Here is a 24,977-nt window from a genome sequence, read left to right as displayed (position 1 = left end):
CAAGAAGTACATTACACAATGTACTGTTAAGCGTTTTCATCATTTCTTGTTTCTTCAAATGTTTTTTTTCCAGTGGATTTTGTACCTGGGCTGACATTCTCTCCCAATACAGAAGTCGTGGACCGGCTCCGGGCGGGTCAGAGCATCACAGTACATGTCGTGCACCTCGACGCCGTCATAACGAATACATGTGACGAAGGACTTTGATACTCCTGGATTGTGAGCATCAAACAATAAGCTGAAGGCACGGGAAACTTATTTATACAGTATTTTAAACACAAGAAAAGAAAACCAGATGTGCTGTACATGACAGAAAGAAAGAATCCCTCAGCTGATACTTAAGGGAGGTCAGACTATCTCCTCTTAAGGTCCAAAGTAATATCAAAATATTAAAACAAAGGACGGGCCAGGGGTGGCTGGTTAGCATGCTAACTTCAGTAGATACCTCTGCAACACAATACATAAATGTCTTTGACATAATATCATAAATACTAATTGTTAATTCTTCACATTCTGTTGATAATTTTACTTCATTTTTTATTATTTCAAACTAAAATTCTAACAATGTCTAACACATTATACCACACTGGATTGTTTTAGCATATGTGCATTTTTATTTCACTAAGAAGTTTTATCTTATAGCACTGTTACCTTGTTTTCAAAAACTTATGAAATGGAGTACAGTCAGTATTAATGTTATTATTCACACCTGTGTTGCAGACCTTCATCTGATTTTAAGAAGGTGATGACAGGTAACTGTGAAAGATATAAAACTCTGTGTTTGTGAGTGTGCGTTTGCATGTACCTATAGAGCAGGTCATGCTGCAGGGCTCCTGAGAGGAGAGTTTCCAGCGGTACATGTCAGCAGCACTCAGCTTCAGGTTCTTCTGGTAGATCCTTTGATTGCCCCTGTTACCCCCCCGACACACACACACGCACACACACAAATATATAAGGAAAGGAAAACTTAAGCAATAACTGTGGCCGCAGTTATCTTCATGCTGTGCAAATATTCAGCCATATTCTTGTCAATGGTCTGAGGAGAAGTGGATTCTACTGCAGGGGTAGTTGGACATACATTTTCCATTAAATATTCTTTTAAGGACATTTAAGGATACCCAGTCATATAGATCCTGAAACACACACACTGAGATGGTCTCCTGGGCTTCAGACGACCACAGTGTGACAGTTGATTCACAGCCTGCATCCTGGCAGACGTACTTTGTTTTTTCATCACATCACATAAAAGTCATGTGCACATTCTTGTCATAACACCGGTCGTCCCCTCGGCCTCCGCCAGCCGCCAGACGTTTATTTGAAAATCACAAGAACTTTGAGTTATACCTCTCCGGCATCCCTCCATGTAAGCCAGACTGATTCCTGCACATTATTTTCTCCCCAGAGGTTACTACAGTCTGACAGCACACTTTCCCCCTTTGCATCATATTTTTCACTTTTCTTGCAAATACCTTGAATTATTTGTTTCTAAGTGTGGCTGTAATTCCCTCCTCCCCTCTGTGCTCCTCTGCTCTGCTCGTTTCCTCTCCTTTCTGTCTCTCAGAGGAAAGGGCGTGTCAGCGTGTGTTTTATAGCTGCTGGCTGCAGAACTGGTGAAGCCGTGTTTGGACACAGAGCTGGGAAGCCAACATGAATTATGAATATGATGAATGCAAAACCTGCCAGCTCTACCTGTCTGCCTGGCCTGTGTATCTATCTGTAGAACTGCCTTACTGCCTCTATATTTACCTGTCTAACTGCCTTACTGCCTGTATATCTATGTCTGCGGTACTCCTTGTACTGTATACATTTCAGCATTTGTCCACCTGCTTTACTTTCTATCTGTCTGCTTATCACCCTGCATGTCTAAACTAACTGATCTACTGTCTGTATATCTCCCTGTTTTCCTGCTTTACTGCCGCTCTGTCTCGTTCCTTTCCGGCTTGTCAGTTAACCTGTCTGTCTGCTGTACTGCCGACATACCTACCTATATATTTATCTGTTTATTTTATTAACTGTCTGTTTACTTTTATAAAGTTGCTTTTCTACCGCTGGATCTTTCTCCAGAGACTAGGAACCTTTAAATGAACTCAGTATGTTTCCACCACAGGGTCTAAATTAATCCTGAACCAAAGCTGAAAACATTTAGGTCAGACTTATCAGGCTCAAGGGAAACCGCACTGAAGCTGTGAAGACTGGACCTCTGTTCTACATCATCTTAAAACTCATCTCATCTGGTTGGATCGCCTGGTCTCTGTTAGATTACCTGGTTCTGTTGGAGCGGCTGGACGTCCTCCCACCACTCTGCACTGTTTTGTTCTGGTAGGAACTGTCTCCGCTGTCATTGCGTTTGCGACCCAGAGTAAATTCCAACGTTTCGTTGAGACCAAATGGCCCATCCTGCTCCAGGATGCTCAGGTCCACCTCTGCTGGTCCCAGCTCTGACGAGAACAAGCTGTCTCCCTCTGTCAGCAGCTGATTGGTTGAGATATTGATGAGCAGCTCATCGGGGCTAATTCGGCCGTCCAGCAGGACCCTCCAGATGAGGTTTGGGGAGTCTGGATCCATAACCAGGGGCCCACCAGCAGGGGCAGGGATTGCGGTGCTGCCTGTATGGCTGCTGTTTCCCTCTGACGGATCAAAGCGGAAAAAATCAGCTATTCTTAGTGAGCGAATTGATTTATTTAAGTACAATCTGTGATGCAACTTTTGGTCACTTGAGAATGTAATTTCATATTCAGGTCAGATTGAAAAACTTTGCAGCCTTTTTCTGGACCATATTCAGTTCCTGTGGGGATAAACACATGCAAAATAGTTTCTTCTCAAGTGTCGCACCTGTGCATCAAAGGGAGTTTACCTAAATACCATAATGTCAAGAAATTAAAAGGAAAAGCCCAAATGTTGATATGGGACAAGATAGTAATGTACTGTCAGACAATTTTGAAACAAGATTTTTTTTAACTATGCAAAAGCTACTTAGGTGGTAACACAGGAAAGAAACTATATATTAAGGGCTTTTAAGTCAGGCCTGTGCTAGCCTACACTATTCAATCAACTTCAGAAATAAGAATTTTAACTTTGCAGTATATATCAAACATACGGGTAATAAAAAAAAAATCAGAGGAGAGAGAAAACAGAAAAGGAAGATAAGAAGATAAACTAACAAACTGCTTGAGTCCATGCTCAGTATCTGGTTATGACGTCAGCCTGTGTAGTAAGCGTTCGGTGAGCCTTTCAACCACCTCTCCATCTCATCTCACCACCCAAAGCAGTGGTGTAATGGACTCGACAGTCAGCTGGGCGAGCTGAGAGCCCGCAGGAAGGCCATTACTGCTCATGTTTGTGATGCAGCCATTTTTTAAAAGGAGAAAACACCACCAAACTCTGAATTTTTCATCTGCTGCTGATCCTCTTTATGTGTCTATGCCATGAATAATGCAGAGCTCCAAAGGGCCATCTCGCAGACACACAAAGAAAGAGTGAGATTGAGGAACAGCTGAAAATCTGCCACTGGACCACCTTCTGATTTTTTTCTCTATCTTTCTTTCATTTTTTTCCTTTCTCACAGTCTCCACACAAAAGCAATTACATCCCTTTACCAAGGGTGTCACCAGAGTCACTAAAAACAAGCTCTGACCTAAAAATAGTGCATATTTCAGCATATGCTGAGACAAATATCATTTTTATACTGACCACTGACCTACCTGAATATTTTGGGGCAGCTGCTCCATCTTGGTCGCAGTCGATGGCCGCTGTCTCCTCGTACACCTCGTTGGTCTCTTGGCCCTTCTGCCCCTTTGCACCTCCTGGCTCCAAAAGGCCATCAGGGGCTGACTGGTCATAAACACTGCCATTAGGGGCCAGCAGACCCCCCATCTCCACAGATACCTCTCCAGCTGAAGTATCTGATCCGGTGTAGACAGGTGGAGGTGGGACGGGTGGCAGCGAGTCTCGGAGGACAGTGTATTCATACGTGATGTACGGTGTGCGACCGTTCTGATTCCATACCTGAATTATGAGAGGAACATCAAGTCGAGGTCAGGTTAGTTTGTACAGGTTTTGGACCATTTACAAGGAGAGGCAAAAATATAAACAGGACTAAAGAAAGTTCAAACACAACTCCTCAAGTCATCCCTTATAATTGGGGAAGAAAATCTTGAGAAAGAGAAATTTCAGCATGTATTTTTAATTAAAATGAAGTTTCCCAGAGACAATGAGTAGTGTAGATATAGGACTAGCTGGATTTATTGCAGGAATGTTGTATTAAACATGCATGTTGTTGTGTACTGAACTTGGTTTAACCTTCCATAAGCTATCAGCTCTATTAGTTGTGAGTATGCCACAGCTTCACACATAACTTTATGTCAGATTGTAATTTAGAGGGAGAACATGAAGCTCTTTAAGGTCAAAGCAAGAGTGAAGTCTGTGACGTTTATATGGCCTAGCGATGTAAACTCAGTAAACAGAGATGAACCAGCAGATTCACAGGAGGATCTGCGCTCTCGCATCCTGCTGAGAGATCGATCAAACCTGGCCGGCGACATGAATACTGTTTGGGATTTATGGTCACGGTCAAAACACGAGGCCTGTACTCAATCAATGCGAGACACAGACTCACTGTTATGTCTGCATTACATTAACAGACATTACACACTCTTAAAAAGGAGACAACACATTTTGAGTATCTCTGATGCTCTACAGTAAACTGCTACAACACCACCGCTTTAATCACATGTAAGCATCTTGTTGCCAGGAAACATTCTGTATAGACTTTATGCTTTTTGGTGCTGCAAGTGTTGGCAGTCTCCACGGCCGCCCCCCCCCCCCCCCGAAAAAAAAAAAAAAACACCACAGCTTGAGTCAGCAGTCTTAATAAGAGTGACCTTTATGAAGTTCAAGAGAACAGTAGCCCTCAAGCTTAAATTCATGGACTTCCTATTTTACAATTAGTTAACAAAGACTGTCAAGGCCAAAACAAGAGGCCACAGACAGGTGCAGGTCAGGGATTAGACTCTTCTTCACAGACATCATGGGAGAAACTACACCAAAAGAACTGGTATATGAGTAAAACCAGCAACAGAAGGAATTTCTCCATCATCCGCTGGCCTTAAAGTCAAAACGAAATTAAGAAGTTCCATTTTAACTCTTTTAGATCACATACCTGGTCATATTCTGCACCTATTTAACAATATTGCCCAAAGAAAATACAGGAAAAATTAATTGCCAGTCAGTGTGACGTTATTATATCAAAATCCAATCATGTTTTCTACCAGTAAACCAAAATAGGACAAGTGCTTACGTAGGCTTGAACCAACAAATTTCAACCAATACTACTGACATCCACCCATCAGTCTTCAACTTTTAGCAGCACAGAGCTAAAATTCATTATTTAGCGAACTAACAACAGCTTGGCTCGTTCTCCATGTTCGTTATGACACACCCACTTTTTAACATTCCAATCAAGATTTCTGGTTGAAACAGCACCATGTGAAGACGTGTGGGAGGCTAAAGCTTCACTAGAACATTTTTTTTCCTTAAATGTATCCCATCTTCAGCCATTAAATTCACAATTCCCTTTTGAGTAAAGATATCTCAAATAATTTTGGGAACGAGACTGCAGCACAGTAATCCTAATATGCCTGACACACATAAGAAAAACTTGAACTTGAATCTAAAGTTGACTGTCTCTGTTGAATGCAATGCATGTTGTAATGAGTAAATGAATATGTTGGAAAAGTTCAGTAAAAAGATTTTAAAATAAAATAAACGTTCAAATCAAATCCTCCCAAAGTTACGTCTCCTCTTCCTATCTTGTTGCACTCAAGAATACGAAGCTAGATGCTGAAGAGTTGAAGAGTATTCAACTGATTTAGCATTGCATTCCTATAACAGCGTTGGATACACGAGAAGCGGATGGAAGAAGGTTGGGTATACCAGAATATTGATGGGCTGGTCGATGGGGCCTTTGGCGACGATGTACTCGATCCCAGTCTCGTATACGTCCATGGGCCGGCGGTACTTGAAAACAGTTCCTGCTGCGTGGAAGTTCTGGGGACTGTCCACCTTGTAGGCACCATTAAAGAAGAAGTTGCCTGCTTGGTCGGTCACAGCTGAATAAAATAAATGGAAAACTGTGAGGGGTACAAAACAACTGGAAATAGCAACATCTGGCTTGAGTCCTGTATTTTCTACATTAAGTTAACATTTGAAAGACAGTTAATTGTTGTACACTTGTCTTTTGTGAGTATGTGTGTGCGAAAATAGGAAGTACATACCTAGAACATCAGCCGATTTCTTCCTCTCAATGACCTGGATGTCCCATGATCCTTCAGGGATTTGGGTGATAAAGGAGTAACCTTGACAACAAGAAATAGAAAGTGGTCAGCATCACCTAATGCTTTCTAATTTAACCTATGTATTTGGGTGTATATCAGATAGATGAAGTCCTACAACACAGATATTTAAATTCATATCTAGTAATGAGAGTTTTTAAGTTTAGGTGTTGTGGTTGGACAGTTTAGGACAACTGAACCCAGAGGCTCACCCAGAGTCATGGCCCCACGGCGGAAGTTCCCAGTGACTCTGCTGCAGCTGCTGCCGTCCCCCTGACAGACCCCGCACTTATCCAAGGTGTTGGAGGAAAACAGCACTCCGTCGCATCCGATTGGCTGAGCAGCAAAGCAGGAAGTGGAAGAAGAGAGGATAACATAAAACACACAAAAAAAACTTGAATATAAGTACATTTTTACACCGCCAGTAATAACATAATTAGTAATAACATGGTAATGATGATGCAGAGGCTAGCAGTGAGTGAGACATAAAATGAATCACCTTTGTTTAGAGGATTACTGAAAGATTTGACATCTGCCCCATTTCCCTCTTTCCTGCTACCATTTTTGTTGTTGTGCTATTTATCCACCCAGACTGTTTTGGTGTGAGTTTTAGACATATCAGTGATCTCTTGAAAATAATCTAACTAGATGGCACTCAGATTGTTGTGCTCAAAGTCCCAAAAAATACATTAAAAAAAACTCAAAAGCAATGTCTGTTTCCAGAAATAATGACCTGGTTTCTCAAGATAATCCATAGGCCTTGCTGTGAGCAGTTTCATCTAGGAGCTGTTTTCCTGATACTGAACTACACACACCAACTGCATCACCATGCAGAAGGAAGTGTGCATCTAGTCATGGACAAGCCACCACCACACCACAAGAGAGTGCAGTCTAGTTCAATTATGTTCAACAGAAGGCAGCCAATATCTCCAGAACTCAACTCACACCAAAATGATCTAGATGGATAAATATTAACAAAAGAAAAAATCTAAAATCAATAAAATGTTTGCAAATCGATGTGCTGCACTTTCATTGTTTCATTGTCAGAAAGCTGAGATGCTGCTGCAACTGCTTCCTCCCTGTGGATTTGCTGTTCGTACGAACCTGGCGTGGTGCTTCCAGTGCTGCTGAAAACTGAAAGTGGAGTGAAACTTTCTGAGGGGAAGCAAAATGGGTAAAATAAAGAAGATGCTGGACTCACCTCACACTTACCGTCCACGCAGACACCGCGGTAACTGCTGTACTTGCAGGAAGTGCCGTCTCGCGCCGTCACCATCAGCTGCCTCTGCCCGTCGGTAGTGGTGCAGTGAAGGTCGCAGGGGTTACTGGAGATGTGAACGTAGTCGTCTGGAAACACAGGTCAGAGGTCACTGTCTCACAACCAATAACACTTAAATAAGAGTTCCCATTTCAGCAGGTTATTCTAGTACAACTGCCATTATTGAAACTACTCTGTTCCTATTCATTCTGTTACTACTGCTTTTTGTGTATCACTACCACATCTGAGACAGATGTTCATGCTGCAGCTTGTGGCTAAAATTACAACTTCTGCTATTTCTATTACTGCTACTAGTATTACCAAAATAAGTTTTTATAGCTTAAAGCTGAAAACATAATTTTTTGGTAGTTGTTACAGTAAACGTGTACAACTAAATACACACAAAGCAGATGGAGCAACACTGGCACTAATTTGGAGTCATGTTTCTGTCCACCTGATGAATGTAAGTCCAATATTCACTCATTTATAGCTCTGGTTTGGTGTCGACCAACCTCTTCAGCCACTGACTTTCTTCACTAGCTAACTGTGTCTGTTGGTTGTTTCATACTGAGAAGGTAGAATACAGCGGGTTTATCAGAATCTGTTTGCTGAAAAAAAGCTGCCTGCTGCTGCTGGAAACAGTAAAAGTTCAGCGATACCACAACTATGAGCTGAAAAAGGGTTAAAACAGGGATACAAACTTCTCAGTGGGTTCAGCACTGTGGCCAACCACTTTCCCAGAGTCCTTTGACCCATGTTGTTAAAAGTAAATAAACAAATTAAATGAATATAAATAAATAAATAAGATAAACTTAAATATACACTTAAAACCTAACCCTAACTATATCAGAGGACAGCATTTATTTTAAGAGGTCATATAAAGGATGCTACTGTTTTGGATGTAGGGCATGCTGAAGTTCAGCAGCTCAGACAGCAAAGACCTCAGTCACCTCTGGTCTGTTTAACAGGGTAATGAGAAGCTGTCAAGGCGTTTTATGGGTGTTATTACCAGGATACAGAGGTTTCCACTGGTAGTTCCTCCCATTGTAAAGCTGGGAGTTGAAGGACCAGCACTGCTCCTCTCTGAAGCTCCTCCCAGTGGCAGGGCATTCCTGCAGCGCGGGGAGACAGCACAGACCATTAAAAGAGGTCTGTTTCACACTTGTTAATACTCAGTTTTACAGTATGTTGTACAAATAAATTCTTCTTGAGCGTTTATTTGTGCAGGGATAGTTTTCTGAGAATGCATGGCCGTTCTGAGCCCCGCCCAGCTTCACTTTCGCACAGCTACACACAGTCGTGCCTGGAGGCGGCCGTCGTAACCACAGTCCTCTGCTGTCAGCCAGTCAGAGGGACTGTGTTTGTTTTAATAAAGATGTGAAATAAAGTGATGAGAAATTAAGTGGGAGTCCGTGACTTACTTTAGTGTTGCAGAGATGATACTTCTTAGCAGTTCCTGTGCAGGTCATGTTGTCCTTCCCAGCAGCAACTTTCTTTCTTTGGACAAAAAACAAAAATTTGGAGAAATAACAAGATTAAACAAAAGATTAGATATAAATGCTAATTAAACATAAAGAAACACAAAGATATCTGGTTAAAATGCATGTTGTGTGAGCTTTAAGTGCAGTTCATCACAAGTACACTAATGTAACAAATTAATCTAAATCAATCAATTTGTTATTTAATTATCAGTTATTATTTGACTGCAATCCAGTTCCAAAAATATCATCTTATATTTTTGGCTTGGGTACAATAAAGATGAATTATTTATGTTGCAGGGACAAAGATTGTGAGGACTCGCCACCATCTGAGGACTACAAGTCGGTCCCCATAAAATTAACTATTAACCACTCTTAGCTAAGACTTGGTTTTGTGGTTATGGTTACAAGATTTAGGAAATAACTTAAACATTTGGAGATCTATGCTCATTTGTTTTGTTAGACAAGATAAATGTGCTAAGTAACTAGCAAATCGTCGCTGTCGCTGTCAGAAACCTTGCATGTCTAAAAGTCTATTTTTCAAGAAATTAGAAAAAAAACTAACTGAATGAATATTTCAACCACATGTGACATTATGTGGCCCACTTGACCTAAATGTTACATTAACTGCTACTGTTAATGTTTTAAGACTTATGATCAGGACATAGAATATAGATTGTTTACAAGGATAAAGCTATACTGTTTCATTGAAAATAAAAACACACTGATCATTTGGAAATATAGTTGTCGGCTTTTATTTGTGCTTTTCGAAAGTCTACAAGTTGAATATTGCTCTGTACATAGAAAAAGTGAGACACGTGGAACTTGGTCAGCAGTAAAGTAATGTACATAAGAGTTACAACAGGGCAGAAAAAAGTAGAAATACAACTATAATAAAGAAATGTTTTGTTACGCTGTAGACAACTTGTGTGTGTGCGCATGTGTGTGTGTGTGTGTGTGTGTGTGTGTGTGTGTGTGTGTGTGTGTGTGTGTGTGCAGACTGACTGACCTCTGTTTGAGGCAGTGTCTCTCCTGCGACATCACTCCTCCTCCACAGGTACGAGTGCAGGCTGTCCACTTGGCCCACTCACCCCACCAGTACGTGGTCACCTCCAGTTCCTCCTCCAGACTGTTGGACGCCACACCATCCTCCTGAACACACACACACACACACACAGAAATACATAAAGACACATAAACAATGCGCTGTGGTTCAACTGTCAGTCGTAGCCTTAGTCATATTATATAATATTAAGACCTATGGAGGAGCAGCTGTTTGTGTTTACCGTGCATCCGCATCTGCCAACGTTTTCAGACGCACCAAACCTTTTCAGCTCACAGTGAATCGGCTCTCAGATGACTTTTATGATTTTATTACCATCTTTTTCTGAAGTTGTGCTCTTTCGATTGTGACTTTGTCAGATGTAGATCATTAAATGACGAATCATTTTGAGTAATGGCTCCCTGCTTACCACGTCACCCACACACCACCAGGGAGTATGTGATGAACACATCAGAATGTGGCCGCATGACCACAGCCACAACACAACCTTGAGCTCTGAGGCTGAGTGTTACACAACTGGGCCACAACTGGGCCACAACTGGGCCACAACTTAGCCTTTCTTTGACCAGGCCTGTTTCCCTAATAGTAGATTACATTTGATTTGCTGCATGTGGGTGGAATTTGAACCGGATTCAATCCTGTCAGAATCCCAATAATAAATCTTACACACGGCTGGTATTTATCCACTGAAACTTCACTTAAACTTCAACTTCATATAGGCCACTTTGGGCCCACAGTACTACAGTACTGTTATCATAATGAGCCAACAAGTGCCTAAACTCAACCATGGCAATTTCAGATGCACTGTTTGCTACTTCACACAGGTGCAGTGACTCGTGGCCCTGCTTCAAACTGTGTGAAGCCTGACAACGGCCTAAAAGTCAGACAGCCATTAGGGAGCGGTTGATCGGTACTCGCTCCCCCTATAAACTGCACTGCAAATGACAGACAATAAAGCTGAAATTCGGTCTGACTCGGTCTTGAATAAGTTGTGCGGCTCAGTGTATGCCCAGCTTAACACGGGCTAGAGCAGCAGTAGCAGCAGAGGCAGGAGTAGTTAGTAGTTGTGACAGTATTAATGGTGGGGGCACAGTCATAGTAGAGGTGGCACCAGCTACAGTGCAGTAAAAAAAAAAAGGGCAATCTGTTGTTTTTATCGTGGCAGTAGTACTAACAGTTGCATTAAAGTTTTACTGGTAGTCTGATTGCATTGTGTAAAACTGCTGTACAAGTGATTGGACAGAGTGCGTCAGAACCAAACAGAATGACAGTCAATGAGCGTCAGAGTGTTTTGTCCTCCGACGTGTGAAGACGGTCAGCATTTCGCACATTCCTGATGTGCAGGAGCAGCATTAATTCAGGCCGATGGCTGCGTCCCTTCATTCAGACAGATTCATCAGAGTGACCGCTGGAATGTGCACTGAGCTCCTTGTAAAGGTGTAAGATAGAGCAGCTGTGAGAGAGGGCGAGAGACACTGGAAATACCAGACAGAGAGCGTAAGTGAGAGAGAGAGAGACAGGGAGAGATAGATGGGTACAGAGAGAGAGACAGAAAAGAGTTATGGTAGGCCATATGGACAGAAAAGAGGCCTGCCAGGTCAATCTGACAGGGACTCATCACAGTGCTGAGACCAAGTTTTGAAGTCAGCATCACATTACATTTACACAGTACATTTATATTTGCATGTTGTTTCTTTTTTATTTTTAATTCCGTTAAACTTATAATTTTTTACCCCTTTTATTCTCTTTTGTTATTTAACATGATGACATACCACTCTACATAAGTAGAGTATAAATAAATTTCAATTATGTAACATTGCTGTATTTCTAGATACCAGTAAAAGTGGAAATCATGCAGACAATATGTTGTTAAATTAGTAACTATCTACTGTATGTCTGCTTGAAAATCAAGTTTCTGTCTCCTGCTTGGAAAACATGATCAATACACAATGATCAATAATAAAGTTAGCCAATTATGTTGATATTACTGACCCACTTAGTTATGCAGAATGGCCCATTATGGTATTATAATGATCAATGATTTAATGTGTTCACTTTAAAAGTGAATCTGATAAAGGTGGATTACTTAATCTATCATACTTAATCTGCTGGGTTGGTTGTAAATTTCCCCTAGAGATCAATAAAGTTTTATCTTAATCTCTAATATTACATCATATTTGTGATGTCCAGCCATCAGAATTACACTAGCGGCTCTGGGACACACTTATAGATTTACCGGAGGTTGGTCTCACACTGTGCAGGTTATTTGGGAGTTGTGATTGGATGATTCGTTAAATGAACTCTTGACAGCTGGTCGCTACACAAAAAATTGTCTACTATATTATTATATTTAGTATTAATAATCTAAATCTTCATTGTAACTAGTAAATAAACTTATCAAATAAATTAAGTGGAGTAAAAAGTACAGTATTTCCCTCTAAAATAAAGTGAAAGTGGACCTACTAATACTCAATGAAACAGAACAGGAAAAATAAAATTAGAGAGCCACATGAGAGCTAATAGGGCAACTAAACAGCCGAAGGCAAAACAGACAGTATCAGCGGCAGGAGCAGGGATTGAGAACCGGTGCAAAAAGTGTCTCCACCCTGCCTGGTGCTGACCAGAAGCTGTGACTGTGATCTCTCGTTTTTTTCAGGTTTAATGTCACTGCCGAGGAGGTAGGTGTTGTTGTGATGGAACCTTTTCTTTTGGATTGGTCATATCATGTCGGAGGCAAAATGTCAACAGGTGTGAACATTGCAAGTGATTTAGTCTGCACAAGTTTATAGAGAGCTTCAGCATTTGTGAGCTTCAGTAGAGCACAGGCCAGACAAACGTTTTAAATTTATCAACAACTGTAGCTAATAAAGCAGGCCAATTTGTAGGGGTCCACTTGAAGGTTGGATTGAGCCAGCGATATTTTTATATTATTATACAATAAAGGTTGACAGCTTTGTTGTATAACCACATTTTGAACATAAACTTAGACAGAATGACCTGGCAGAGCAGACATACAGATGTGATCATCTGTGATCATCAGAAGTGATCATCGGTGAATTTGCAGCACTATGTGTTGATTGCATTGCACTGTATTCATATTTTAAAATGCTGATTCTACTGTCTGGTCTTATTATGATTATTTCTGCTGATGCAGTTTTGTAATTCTTTCCTCCTACTCTGGGGACAGTTTGGTTCAAAATGGGAATATTTGGCATTGTATTGGCATTTTACCACTTTTTTTTTTACAGAGGCCACAGTTTCATTGCAAATTACACACACTGGTCTCTTGCTTTCTCATAGATAGGACGCACGAGTATTTCTCAATCTGCTCATCACATTTCCACCATACGAACACTTTCAACCTCTGACTACAAGCTTGCTAAATGCGGCATTGTCTGAAAGTTGAACGATGAAGTACCTGCTGGCAAGGTTCAGATTAAATTGTCTATGTGGGTCATAGAGGTTTTTATCATCGCCTTATCTAAAAGTTTAAAGAGGAGCAAATGTGTTAAATTTGCTGTTTTTCTGGAGCATCAACACACATCAATACTGGTAGTTAGGCAGTTGTAAATAGTAATAGTAGATACCCATTTACCTAAGAACAATGAATAAAATCCCAGTCTCACACCTCAGCTCTTCAGAAAAAGAAACTGGAAAATACTGACAACCAAATGATAGACCACAAGCAGAAGTTGGACCCTCTAACTCCTCCCACTACAGAATGATTTTGTGATTAGCGGATCAAAAGATATATAGACATTTAGGTTGAAACTTGGCTAATAATAACACTGTAATTCAGCAGTGTTTTCCTATAACATTAGCATCAGAGTGTTTTCTTGTGTTGTGTACCTGCAGCCCCCTGCTGGACAGGTTCCCCACCGACACCGCCAGCGTCAGGAAGCCCAGCAGGACCACGCCCGTCTCCCCACACTGTTCCCATGACAACACCCTCATCCTGGTTAATCAGAGAGAGAGAAAGAAAGACAGAACAACAGATGTACAAAAAAAAAACACGTTAAATCAGTCATCAGTGATGTGGATATAATGACCAAGTGTAAAGGCAAATAATAAATTAGCCAGAGTAGCGAGATAAGTTTGATCACTTTAATTTAACACCAGGAAAAGACAACACTTATGCCATGAGACAATATAACAATATCTAAAATCTAAGACAATACATAGTCTTACATCACAATATCAACATATAATATTTATATATTGACCGGCCCTGGTGGCAGGATACTAAACCTTGACCATCTCCACCAGGCACTGTTCAGTAACTGACCTCTGACTTTTGTGAAGAATGTATAAAGTATGTAATAATCTCACCTGAATGATAAACAAAACACATTTTTTAGGAAAACATACGATAATCCAGATTTAAAGATTGCATTTTTCCTCAATCTGTAGCTGCAAAATAATTAGACCTTGATGCTCATTCAACAGTTTTAAAACCATCAGAGAAAAAACAGAAAACGTTAAGTGTAATGCTTCTGCGCAATCTGCCTTGTGTCCTGTTTGTGTTGAAAGACTGTCATCCGCCAGAAATCAGCAACATCTCAAGTGCTCAACACTCACACCAGCATCATACACGTGACAGTTTTCACCAGACACAGAGCAGCCAACATTATGATTAATGGAGAGAATTTGAGCCAGAAATCTGTCTTTGTTTCTAGATGGAAGCACCCAGTGATGAGTCTTTAACAAAGGCTGAAGGGTATGAAGGGAAATATCATGACCACTAATGAGTTCTTGTGGCATTAGAAACCCCACGTCCAGGCACTTATGTGAATTGTGGATTAAAGCATATTGCTGAGACGTGTGGGTGTTTTTTCATGTCTTTTCCCTCTCCAAATTGAGGCCTCTCAGCTTCCAAACCCACTGAAGTTGGATTTTTTTACGCCACGAGAACACATTTGTGGTCGTAATATTTCCTTTCTGACTCTCCAGTGAAATCCCTCGCCTCCAAGAACATCTGTGGTTGTTTAGGGGGGATACCTGAAGTGCTGCTGCTGTCTTCTACCTTTGCACAGAGAGGAGGGTGTTTGACAGTAAATCAGGCCAGTGTTGATCCAAGATTCAAAATTCTGGAGCACACAGGAGTAGTCACAGAGATAATTTTAAGCAGCAGAAAGTGGACACACATCCAGCACTTAATGAGGTGCAGAAAGAAAAGCTGCACTGATTTTACAATACAAATTTACATTTTGGTGGCCTGATGATGGTATTAGATATGACAATTCAAAAATAAATGGAAAACAAATTTGCACTGCTTGATGCCACTTCTAGAAATAGTTCAACATTTTTGGAAATACACCTATCTGCTTCCAAGATGTAGATGAGAAGATTGTTATCAGTCTCATGTGCATCAAATATGGAGGACATGATTATGTAGCTTTAGTTTAACATAAAGACTGGAAACAGGAGAAACACCGAACTTGACTCAGTGCACACTAACACTAACAACACCTCCAAAACTCTCTAATTTGTTTTACCTTGTTTGTTTGTTTGATTATTGCTGATGCCTGGATCTGTTTTCCCTAACCCGTCACACTGAGTGTCCCTGAAGGGATTGTTCCTCTGTCTTACAGTGTCCTAAATACACTTACATAAACATTGTTTATACGTGTTTATAAAGCTTCCTTCCTGACTCACATTACTGCCTTAACTGAATTAAAGTTGTATCTTGTGAGTGCACATAAAAGCTGAAATATGTTCTGGATTACAGCATCAGGTGAACTCTTCAAATGTAACCCTGTATACGCTATCAGGTTTCCAAACACGTCAGAGAAATGCCAGCAAAACAACGGCACAGCAAGTGAAAGGCATTTTCTCAGACAATGCACGCCAAAACCGGCGTGCCGGCTGCAGGTATTTCAACGTGCTGGCAGTCTGTGGCGGGCTGGCGCTGGCATGTGGAGGGTGACACAGACAGGCTGTTGAGAGGCCACAGGTGTTGGAGACGGGAGTTGGACAGCAGAGGGGCCCGTGTAAAAGTTAAACAAGCCCCAATGTGCTGGAAGGACGAAGGTAAGTTTCCTAGAACTTTACACAGGTAGGCCTTTGTTTGGCTCTTCAGACTATAAGGAAATGTAGATGTCTATATGTAAAGGCTAACATGAACAGGCACAGACACACAGGAAAAGGAAGGTACTCCAAGCACCCTCCTTTTCCTGTGGAGGGTAGTTGTATATACGAATTTAATGACTCAATGAAACCTTTGATTTAAAGGAATACTGGACCAAAAACCTACGTTTAGAGTATAAAACACTTATCCCAGCAGTCTGCTGAGTGGTGGCTCTAAAAAGTTTGTAACTTACTCTTTCATTGATGTTTGGATTCACAGTTGTTTCACTGGGAAAAATTCTATTCCTTCAGCATAATACAATTTTCTTTTGTCATCTGTATGATCATCAATATGAGAAAATATGTAGCTTAAATTTTATTATCGCTAGCTGTTTACCTTCATCATACAAAACTGTTATCTTCATAAATGTAAAAGGAGGCACGATGCCCTCTGGTTAGCACTGTCGCCTCACATCAAGAAGGTTCTCGATTCAAATCCCAGTTCTGTGTGCAGTTTGCATGTTTTCCCTGTGCTCGTGTGTGTTTCCTCCAGGAGGTCCAGTTTCCCCCACCATCAAAAATTTAATGTTGACCTCCTGGTGCTGCTCAGTTGCTGCCCACTCCTCTTCATACTAGGATGAGTTTCTGCAGAGACCAGATCCAAGCGGTAACTGGAGGGCTTCGTAGGGGCCTTTCAACACTACAGTTTTGAAGACTGAACATGGTTTCATAAGCTCATGTGAGACTTGTTTGATCTAACATACTGTATTCAGGTGTATTCAGTCATTAAAACATAGACATACATAGAGGCATGCTGCACTTGCAGAAAGTATTCAACCCCCATTAACTGTTGGCTGGATCATGGGCTGTTTTTGCCTAAACTTTAAATAATGAAATTACACTTATTCCTCAACAAAGGACAAATGACCAACCAAATATGTTAATGAAATTTCTTGAAAAATTGTTGTCACTGGAAAACACAAATTTCTTAAACCTTTTGAACCAAAACTTCAGGGAAACGCTCTTGGTTGCAATGTCTGAATCAGCAAAAGTCAGGGGAGCTGAATGATTTCTGGAGGCTCTGAGCCGCACATACACTCACATATACATACGCACAGACAGACAGACACAGCTTCTAGGAAAGGGTTCATAGTACGTCCCGTGTCCTCAGGTCCAGTTAGGCAGCCTTGTTAAAATAAGCAAACAGCTCGTCTCGCCCTGTTTGCAGTCTGGCTTTCTCTGGCACTAAATATTGGTGACAGGTGTCTTAAAGCAGGCGCAGCAGCACCTGGACTTCATTATCCAACCAGACACAGCTGGAGCCCGGCCAGCTGCCAAACACACACACGCACACACACACACACACACACACACAAAGAGGAGACGGACACTCAGTCAGACACAGCTGCACATGTGTATACACTCAGCCAGTAGCGTGACTGAGTACACACACACTCACACATACACGTTGCCCACCGTGCACTCGTATTCAAGCTTGAGCCATGTGCACGTACAGGTATGCAAATGCCCTCGCATGAATCTACTCACTCAAAAACACACAGTCATACACTTTCTTGTGTACACTTGAGTTGTTCACACAGAGACAGTCTCCGCCGCTTACACATTTGTAGGACTTTGTTTAAAAGGCCCATCATTGACACAATATAATGATTCTCCTATCCCGTACCCCTAGCCGTACTCATCTCTGGTGCCTTCACCGTGACCTAAACCTAAGCCTAAACCTTCCCCTTATACTAAGCCATTGCCCTCGAATGGTCTCGCAACTGTGTGGACTGACCAAAATGTGAGTTTGCTACAGTATCTTCCATTTGATCAATCCACCTCATTTTGCCACTTCACGGAAACATCATCAGCTTTTACACAATGTTCTCACTTTTCCAAAAAGTCTTTGCATTGTAGCAATGTACTAATTATGCTGCAATACTCACATTATGGTAAAACGTGGATGGTTGACCAAAGTACGGATGTGGCAGCAAAGTGAGGACTTTTTGGCAGGGTATCCATTTTGCCATGATGCCCTTACTTCACAGAAACAGCCCTATTTTGGTGCAATGCCTTCAGTTTACCAAAATGTTCTGACTGCCCTCATTTTGTTGCAATGTCCTCGCTTTGCTGGAATGTTTCCACGTCACTGAAACATCCTTATTTTGGTGCAATATACCCACTTTCCCAAAATGCCCCAATTTCACTGAAATGACTTCACTTTGCCTGAAAGTCCTCACTTGGCTGAAACTTCCTCACTTCACCGCAGTGTCCTCACTTTGGGCAACCATTCTCACTTTGCCACAAATGTCCTCCCTTTCTAAAAGGCCCCAACTTTTCCAGACTGTCCACACTTGGCTGAAACATTGTCATTTTTTCCTCAATTTGCGACAACGACCTGTTTACCAAAATCTCCCAACTTTGTCAAAATGCCCCAATTTTAGTACACAGTCTTCACTTTGCTGCGATGTCCCCACTTTGCTGAAACATCCGTACTTTGGTGCAATCTATTAACTTTACCAAAAAGCCCTAATTTTGCTGAAAGTTTTTACTTTTCCATAATGTCTCGTGTGAAACTTCCTCATTTCACCACAGTGTCCCCACTTTGATCAACTATACTCATTGTGCCACATTGTCCTCATTTTGCCACAGTGTCATCACATTTCCACAATGTCCTCATTTGCCCAAATGTCCTCATTTTACTACAGTGTTCTTACTTTGCCAGAGTGTCTCCAATTTGTTGAAACATCCTGACTTGGCCACAATATCCTAACCACACATAATTTGGTCTTCACAGAGATAGAAGAGCTCACACATACCAAAGCTCATGGACCCATTGCGAAAGGCACCTAAATTGTCTGCATCTTTCCGTGTCATGCTCTCTATGGGTCTCTCTGGCTCACATACACAACAATCAGCCGGTTGCCTCTTGCTCGTCCAGACAGAGTCTTCCTCCTTCCTCCTCCCCCTTGCTGTCGTTTCCCAGCCGGCCGGGCAGGGCAGGCACAGAGGACAAAAGTAAACACAGTCCCCTCGTCCTCCCTGTCTAACCCTCCCTCACCCCTGCGCTGTCCCCACCCTGACGGCCCCCTGGGGCCCCTCGCCTCGCTGTCTTGTTTTTGTAGCACTGGCAGCCTTTGCAGACAGACAGACAGCAGTAGTCTGTCCCTTGGGAGGCTGGGCTGAAGCCGAGCAGTCAGACCGATATATCAAACCAATAGTGGACGTTTATTATTTAATACTGGACATGAGCCAGGCATAGCTGGTCACCTGTTATGTGAATATCATACATTTTAAATGAAAATGTTTTGCAGTTTAGACTATGGCAGTTGATTTTTCACTTGGTAGACTGTCAGAAGTGTAATAAACTTAATGAAAAAAAATCATTAGTTGCAAAGTGCAATTTTACAAGGTATTATTGCATCATTGTGAAAGCAGAAAATGACACTGGGTAGAGTGGTGTGGCTGTGCGTATGAAGCCTAACACACCTGTCCACACTCAAACTCTTCTCCAAACTCATGCGCACTGTCTGTAACCGTAAACAAGAACACACTGCTATACTCTCATCCATGTGCGAGGTGCCATACACTCTGTTCGCCCTGTGCAGCAAGCACACCGGTCCACATAAGACCAGGTAAATCCACAGATCTGATGGATTGGTGCTGTTTAAAAGGACAAACCTGAGTTCACTACAGACTGCCATTATTTTTAATATTGCTACTGCACACATATCATTACAGTATGGCATTCCCAAAGACAGAACAATGAGATATTGTCAACAATTTAATCAGCATATGTTTGTTTAAATATTTCCCATAGTGGAGCTCTGTATTATCTGGAGCTGGGCAAAAGAATACTGGTCTGTAGACTAGACTATAAATCAGTCATCAACAAGGAGCAATGCAGTCATCACAGATGTGGGCTGCAATGGCAAATAGACTGAATTCATACTGCGTTTTTATCTAAAGTGCTTACTTTACTTAAACTTAATTCACCTGTCATTCACCCATTCACACACTAGCACACAGAGGGCAGCAAGCCACATTGTAAGGTGCTGGTCTGACCATCGGGGGAAATTTGGGGTTCAGTGTTTTGCCCAAGGACACTTTGAGATGTGTTTGAGAATGGCAACCCTGCGATTAGCAGTCAACAGGCTCTACATGTGGCGGCTCGCCCCAGTGTTTCAAATTGTTTTGAGCCTTTATTGACAAGACATCTGCGGATTGACAAGAAGGAGGGAAAGAGAGAAGGGGAAGGGATGAATTGAAGGACTGTGGGTTGGAATCAAACCCATGTCCACTGCTGAGGATTCAGCCTCTGGACATGGGGCGCCTGCTCTACCAAGTGAACTACCAGGATGACCCTTGTGTTTCAGATTTTGAGACACTTGTGTTTGCTGTAGAGGCAAGCAACAATTATTCAGTTTATGCTAAAGCATAACCAATGTGATGAACATCACCTCCACAACTTTACCAGCATTTTTATAACTAAACAGATAGCTACTAAAAACAAATTAGGCAGTTCAGAGAGGAAAGACAGGAAATGTTCCAGCTTTAAACCCAGGACACTGCAGGCACTTGGTGGTAATGGAAAGTGGCAGTAGTAATATGCATAGTTTCAGCTGAGAGATTGATGGTTGAGGCAATTTCGTTGATTAGATTTGTATGAAAACCACTGCATAGTTTACATTTTTAAATAGTCAAGAAACGAAAAAGTGGTATGACATATTGGTGATTATTGTTGCTGCCTGCCCTCCAAAGCCCATATCGGTCAAACTTGGGGGTTGTTGTGGATGTCTGCTTGTCAGCGGGCAGACTCATCCCTTCTGCCTGCTCCTACATGAGCCAAACTCTCTTCTTTTTCTTCAGTGGCGGTCCCTTCTCAAGCACACATGCAAAGTGGAAAATGGATCGGGGCTCTCCTCGGACTCTTGTATACAAAAGACCAAGAGAGCCGACTGACACAGACAGACAGACAGACAGATGAGTAGACAGACTAAGGGATGGGAGGCGATGATTATGGATAAAGAGACAAAGAGAGGTGTGAGAAAGAGATAAGGAAAGAGAGAAAAGAGTCGAGGACGAGTAAGCAAAGCACTCTGAGAAGTTGTGGAGAGGTCAACAGAGTTTAGTTGCCCCTTGGGCAAACAGAAGCCAGGGTAGATTGCTCACACTTGAACTCTGACCTATTTATTGACTCGCTCTTCAAGGCTGGCTTTCCCAGGAAAACAGCCAGGCTCAGTTCATCTGTATTACATTCACTCGCAATGAAACAAAAATGAAATGACTCCTGAGCAGGTTTTGCGAAGGCAAGTGAGCCTATTAGTGGTTTGTCTGACCACCAGACTTCTTGGAGCAAGTCTGTGCAGTTTAATAGCACACTGGTAAAGCACACAATGCTGCCACTCCAGAAAAATGCACAGACTTTTATTCATTTCCAGACTATAGAATGACTGCTGCTTATGTATATTCAGTATGAAAATGTTTTTGTCCATAATGTAAAATTAAATTTACTGTATTGTATTTTATATTTTATTTTTGAAAGCAGCAATATCAATAAAGGCTTAACGGGCAAAGAGCGCCACCTGCAAAAACATAAACTAAGCAGCAGTGAATCCATAGAGAAAATACTGCCTCTGTTCGCACTATCACCGTTCTCTAGACAAAAAAAGACACGCAACCAGTGCATTAAGCTATATTTAGATAAAATATCAATTGTTTGGAATGTACACACAAATGGACAGTGAAGTGGATTATGCTGCAGCATAATCATTAAAAATGTTTCTGTAACGTTTGCAATTTGAATTAATTGTTGCAACCGCAACATGACAACGTCCTGGAGGAACTGCCAAACACAAATCAAGCAAAATCTGAATAGTCCTTCATATCATGAATGTAAATCACAAGACTTAAAGATATGGTCATAAGTTCTGAAAGTGTTCTGAAAGTGTTCTGAACGTGTAAGTTGCAAGTTGACCTGACATCTAGGCTACTAATAGCCATTATTTCAACTACATTTAAATGGCTATTAGTCCATCCATTATATCAGTGCGGGTAGACTAGATATTAGAAACACCTCTCTGTAGAGGACAATACAATTCAAGAGCACTGCAAACTACAGCCTTCAAACTAACCATTAAGTTGAATCAGCACTTCTCCAGAACAGTTTAAACAAAACCTGAGGATTTATTGCAGGTCTGTTGTATTAGACTGCATTTGTTTCAGCTAGTTGGACCTTATAACTGGCAACCGTAGTTCTTTAAATGCTGTTGAGACAATGACAACTTTCACTTTTTAACTAATTTAACAGCTGAAGAAACGCAAAATGACATCAAATATTGTCTCCATGTCTCCTCTGGTGTGTCTGCAGCTTTCTATACATGCATCTGTTTGGATATGTTCAGGTCTTAATGGAGACAGTGAAATAAGAAGCTCTGAGTGAGGAGCATACTGGACTGCATCTCCCAGTCAGCATTGCTGAAGTGACAGGTACTTCATTTGTGAAAGGATCTTGATTTGTGGCAGCAATCTTGATTTTTTGGCTGCGGTGGTGCCTTTGATATGGCAGCCGGGTGCTTATTCTTAATGTGGTACAGTTACTGGTTGATTCCACTGAACATGGCACATCTGCGCCACAGTTTTGATCCATCCTGCACACGGACGCGTGCCTCCACCAGCAACGTTTCAGAAGCATTTCCGCACCAGAGCATTTTGCCTGTCTGATTACGATGTTTATACTTGCTCAGATTTTGTTACTTTGGTCCTCTGGCCTTGCTGTTTGTGCTTAGTTAAATAGTTTCTTTTCTATCTTCATGTTTTTTTTGTTTTTTTGAAAACTGACCAGAAAAATTGACCAGATTCTCTCTGCTTTTTGACTGATTTCATGCCCGCTCAATCTGCTCCGTGCTAATTGACATGGCATCCGTCAAAAATAGACTTGGTGTGTATTTGAAGTGGAGCGGAGTGGAGAGATGCTTCTGGAACGCACTGAGGTGCTGCCGGTCGAATCACAATGTGCCTGGTGGAATCTGGCCATTAGTTGGTAATAGTTGTAGTACCAGAACATAGCATCAGACAGTTTATAACTGACTTTGATTCCTTTGTAGAGGAAATATGCCCGCAGCAAGCTTCATTTTTTACCTCAGATTGCTAGCTAGGAAAGTCATTTGCATAGTGTGTGTATGTGTGCAAATTAACCTATAGACAGACATGTGTAACTGACCAAAAACATTCTTAGTGGTTAACCGATTAAGGGTTAACTTTTTTACAATGTTAAGAGGATGTCTAATAAGTTTTTTTAAAGTGACTTGACAGCAAAATGTGGGGAGATTTTACTCTCTGTAGCAGTTTTGAGCCACAAAAACAGAATCCACAGTTTGACAAGTAGCACAGGCACAAATGTTAGCCTCTACCTCACCAGTTTACATACACACATGCATACTCTTTTACACACACACACACACACACACACACACACACACACACACACACACACACACACACACACACACACACACATCTCCCAACAGCTGACAAGTTTCCAGACAGACTGGCCTCTCCAGGCACACACATGCATGGATGCCTGCACAAAAACACACACACTCTGTAAGAGAGTCAGCATTATTTTGTGGATTTGTTTTGGTCTGGTGCAAAACACAAGTCTCATTGGCTCTGGTGTACCTCGTAAATACACACACACACACACACACTAACACACACACAGAGCAGATGCAAACCACAACAGCACATGTAGACATGCAAGGAGCCAACACAGACACACACAGACACGAGAACATGCTCACACACTGAATTAAAAAATACACAATGAAGAACACAAACTTAACACAAGTTACACAAACTCTAACACATCCACACAGTCACATTCAAACACAGCATGCACACACACACACTCACACAGAGGAGGTTTCAAATATTTACCCACTCACCTCGCCTGCAGCAGTCCAAGGGCGTCTCGGTCTGTGTTGAGGATGCCGCTCAGTGTGTGTATGTGTGTGTGTGTGTGTGTGTGTGCGTGTGTGTGTGTGCGTGTGTGTGCGTGTGTGTGCGTGTGTGTGTATGTGTGTGTGTGTGTGTGTGTGTGTGTGTGTGTGTGTGTGTGTGTGTTAGCGTGCCAGCGACAGCGGTGGTGTGTTGTGGTGTGTTGGTGAGTGCTGCTGTCGCTGTGGAGTGAAGAGGGAGAGACAGACAGAGGGAGGAAGAAAGAGAGGAAGGGAGGGAGGTAAGGTGTGCTCTCCCTGCATCCCTCTTCCTCCTCCTCCTCCTCCTCCTCCTCCTCCTCCTCCCCAGTCAGCAGGAGCAACAGAGTGGCAGCAGAGGGAGAAGGTGGGAGGATCAGAGGAGTTAGAGAAAAAAAAAAAACAGGAGCAACCCTGGCTGGCAGCTCTGCTTTCATTCTCTCTGACAGTTTTTTCTCTAAATCAGACTGAGTTTGTTGCTGTAGCATCTCAAGTCCACTGGATATTAAAATCTGTGCAAATATAAACGTTATATATGTATCTACATTACACCTTTCAACCATCTGCCTCCATCCTCGCTCATGAATCTGATGTTGAGGTGAAGACTGTTACTCTGAGAGACAGACAAACAAATGGACAGAGACAGAGACAGATTGGAGACAGAGGGGAACTGTAACCTATTTCCCACAGAGCACTTCTCCCTCGGGTCCTCTGCCTTCATACTGAGCTGAATCAGTTTCCGGAAGTGACTTACTCATTCATTTTTCGCAGCTTGCACTGATTTTTTTTTCTAAACCAATGAAA

General features: G+C 41.8%; 1 protein-coding gene across 1 annotated transcript in view; it reads right to left on the bottom strand.

The window, feature by feature from the left end:
* Nucleotides 1–24,367, bottom strand: part of LOC146320101 (ADAMTS-like protein 2) — a 31,734-nt gene extending 7,367 nt beyond the window's left edge. Inside the window, exons 1-13 of the mRNA XM_084729472.1 lie at nucleotides 24,144–24,367; nucleotides 13,978–14,083; nucleotides 10,075–10,217; nucleotides 9,009–9,084; nucleotides 8,597–8,699; nucleotides 7,531–7,676; nucleotides 6,542–6,665; nucleotides 6,273–6,353; nucleotides 5,932–6,107; nucleotides 3,702–4,005; nucleotides 2,264–2,627; nucleotides 806–909; nucleotides 86–212 (exon numbers count right to left, since the gene is read on the bottom strand). Of these exons, the coding sequence (XP_084585598.1) occupies nucleotides 86–212; nucleotides 806–909; nucleotides 2,264–2,627; nucleotides 3,702–4,005; nucleotides 5,932–6,107; nucleotides 6,273–6,353; nucleotides 6,542–6,665; nucleotides 7,531–7,676; nucleotides 8,597–8,699; nucleotides 9,009–9,084; nucleotides 10,075–10,217; nucleotides 13,978–14,082 (1,853 nt within the window). The 5' untranslated portion in view covers nucleotide 14,083; nucleotides 24,144–24,367. The remainder of the gene's footprint in view (nucleotides 1–85; nucleotides 213–805; nucleotides 910–2,263; nucleotides 2,628–3,701; nucleotides 4,006–5,931; nucleotides 6,108–6,272; nucleotides 6,354–6,541; nucleotides 6,666–7,530; nucleotides 7,677–8,596; nucleotides 8,700–9,008; nucleotides 9,085–10,074; nucleotides 10,218–13,977; nucleotides 14,084–24,143) is intronic.
* Nucleotides 24,368–24,977: the final 610 nt, after the last annotated feature.

Source organism: Lutjanus erythropterus, chromosome 10 (assembly GCF_056507025.1).
Source record: "Lutjanus erythropterus isolate fLutEry1 chromosome 10, fLutEry1.hap2, whole genome shotgun sequence".
In the NCBI taxonomy this organism is placed as follows: Eukaryota; Metazoa; Chordata; class Actinopteri; order Lutjaniformes; family Lutjanidae; genus Lutjanus; species Lutjanus erythropterus.
Note: the sequence above shows the minus strand (reverse complement) of the source record. Positions and strands in the feature narration are given on the sequence as shown.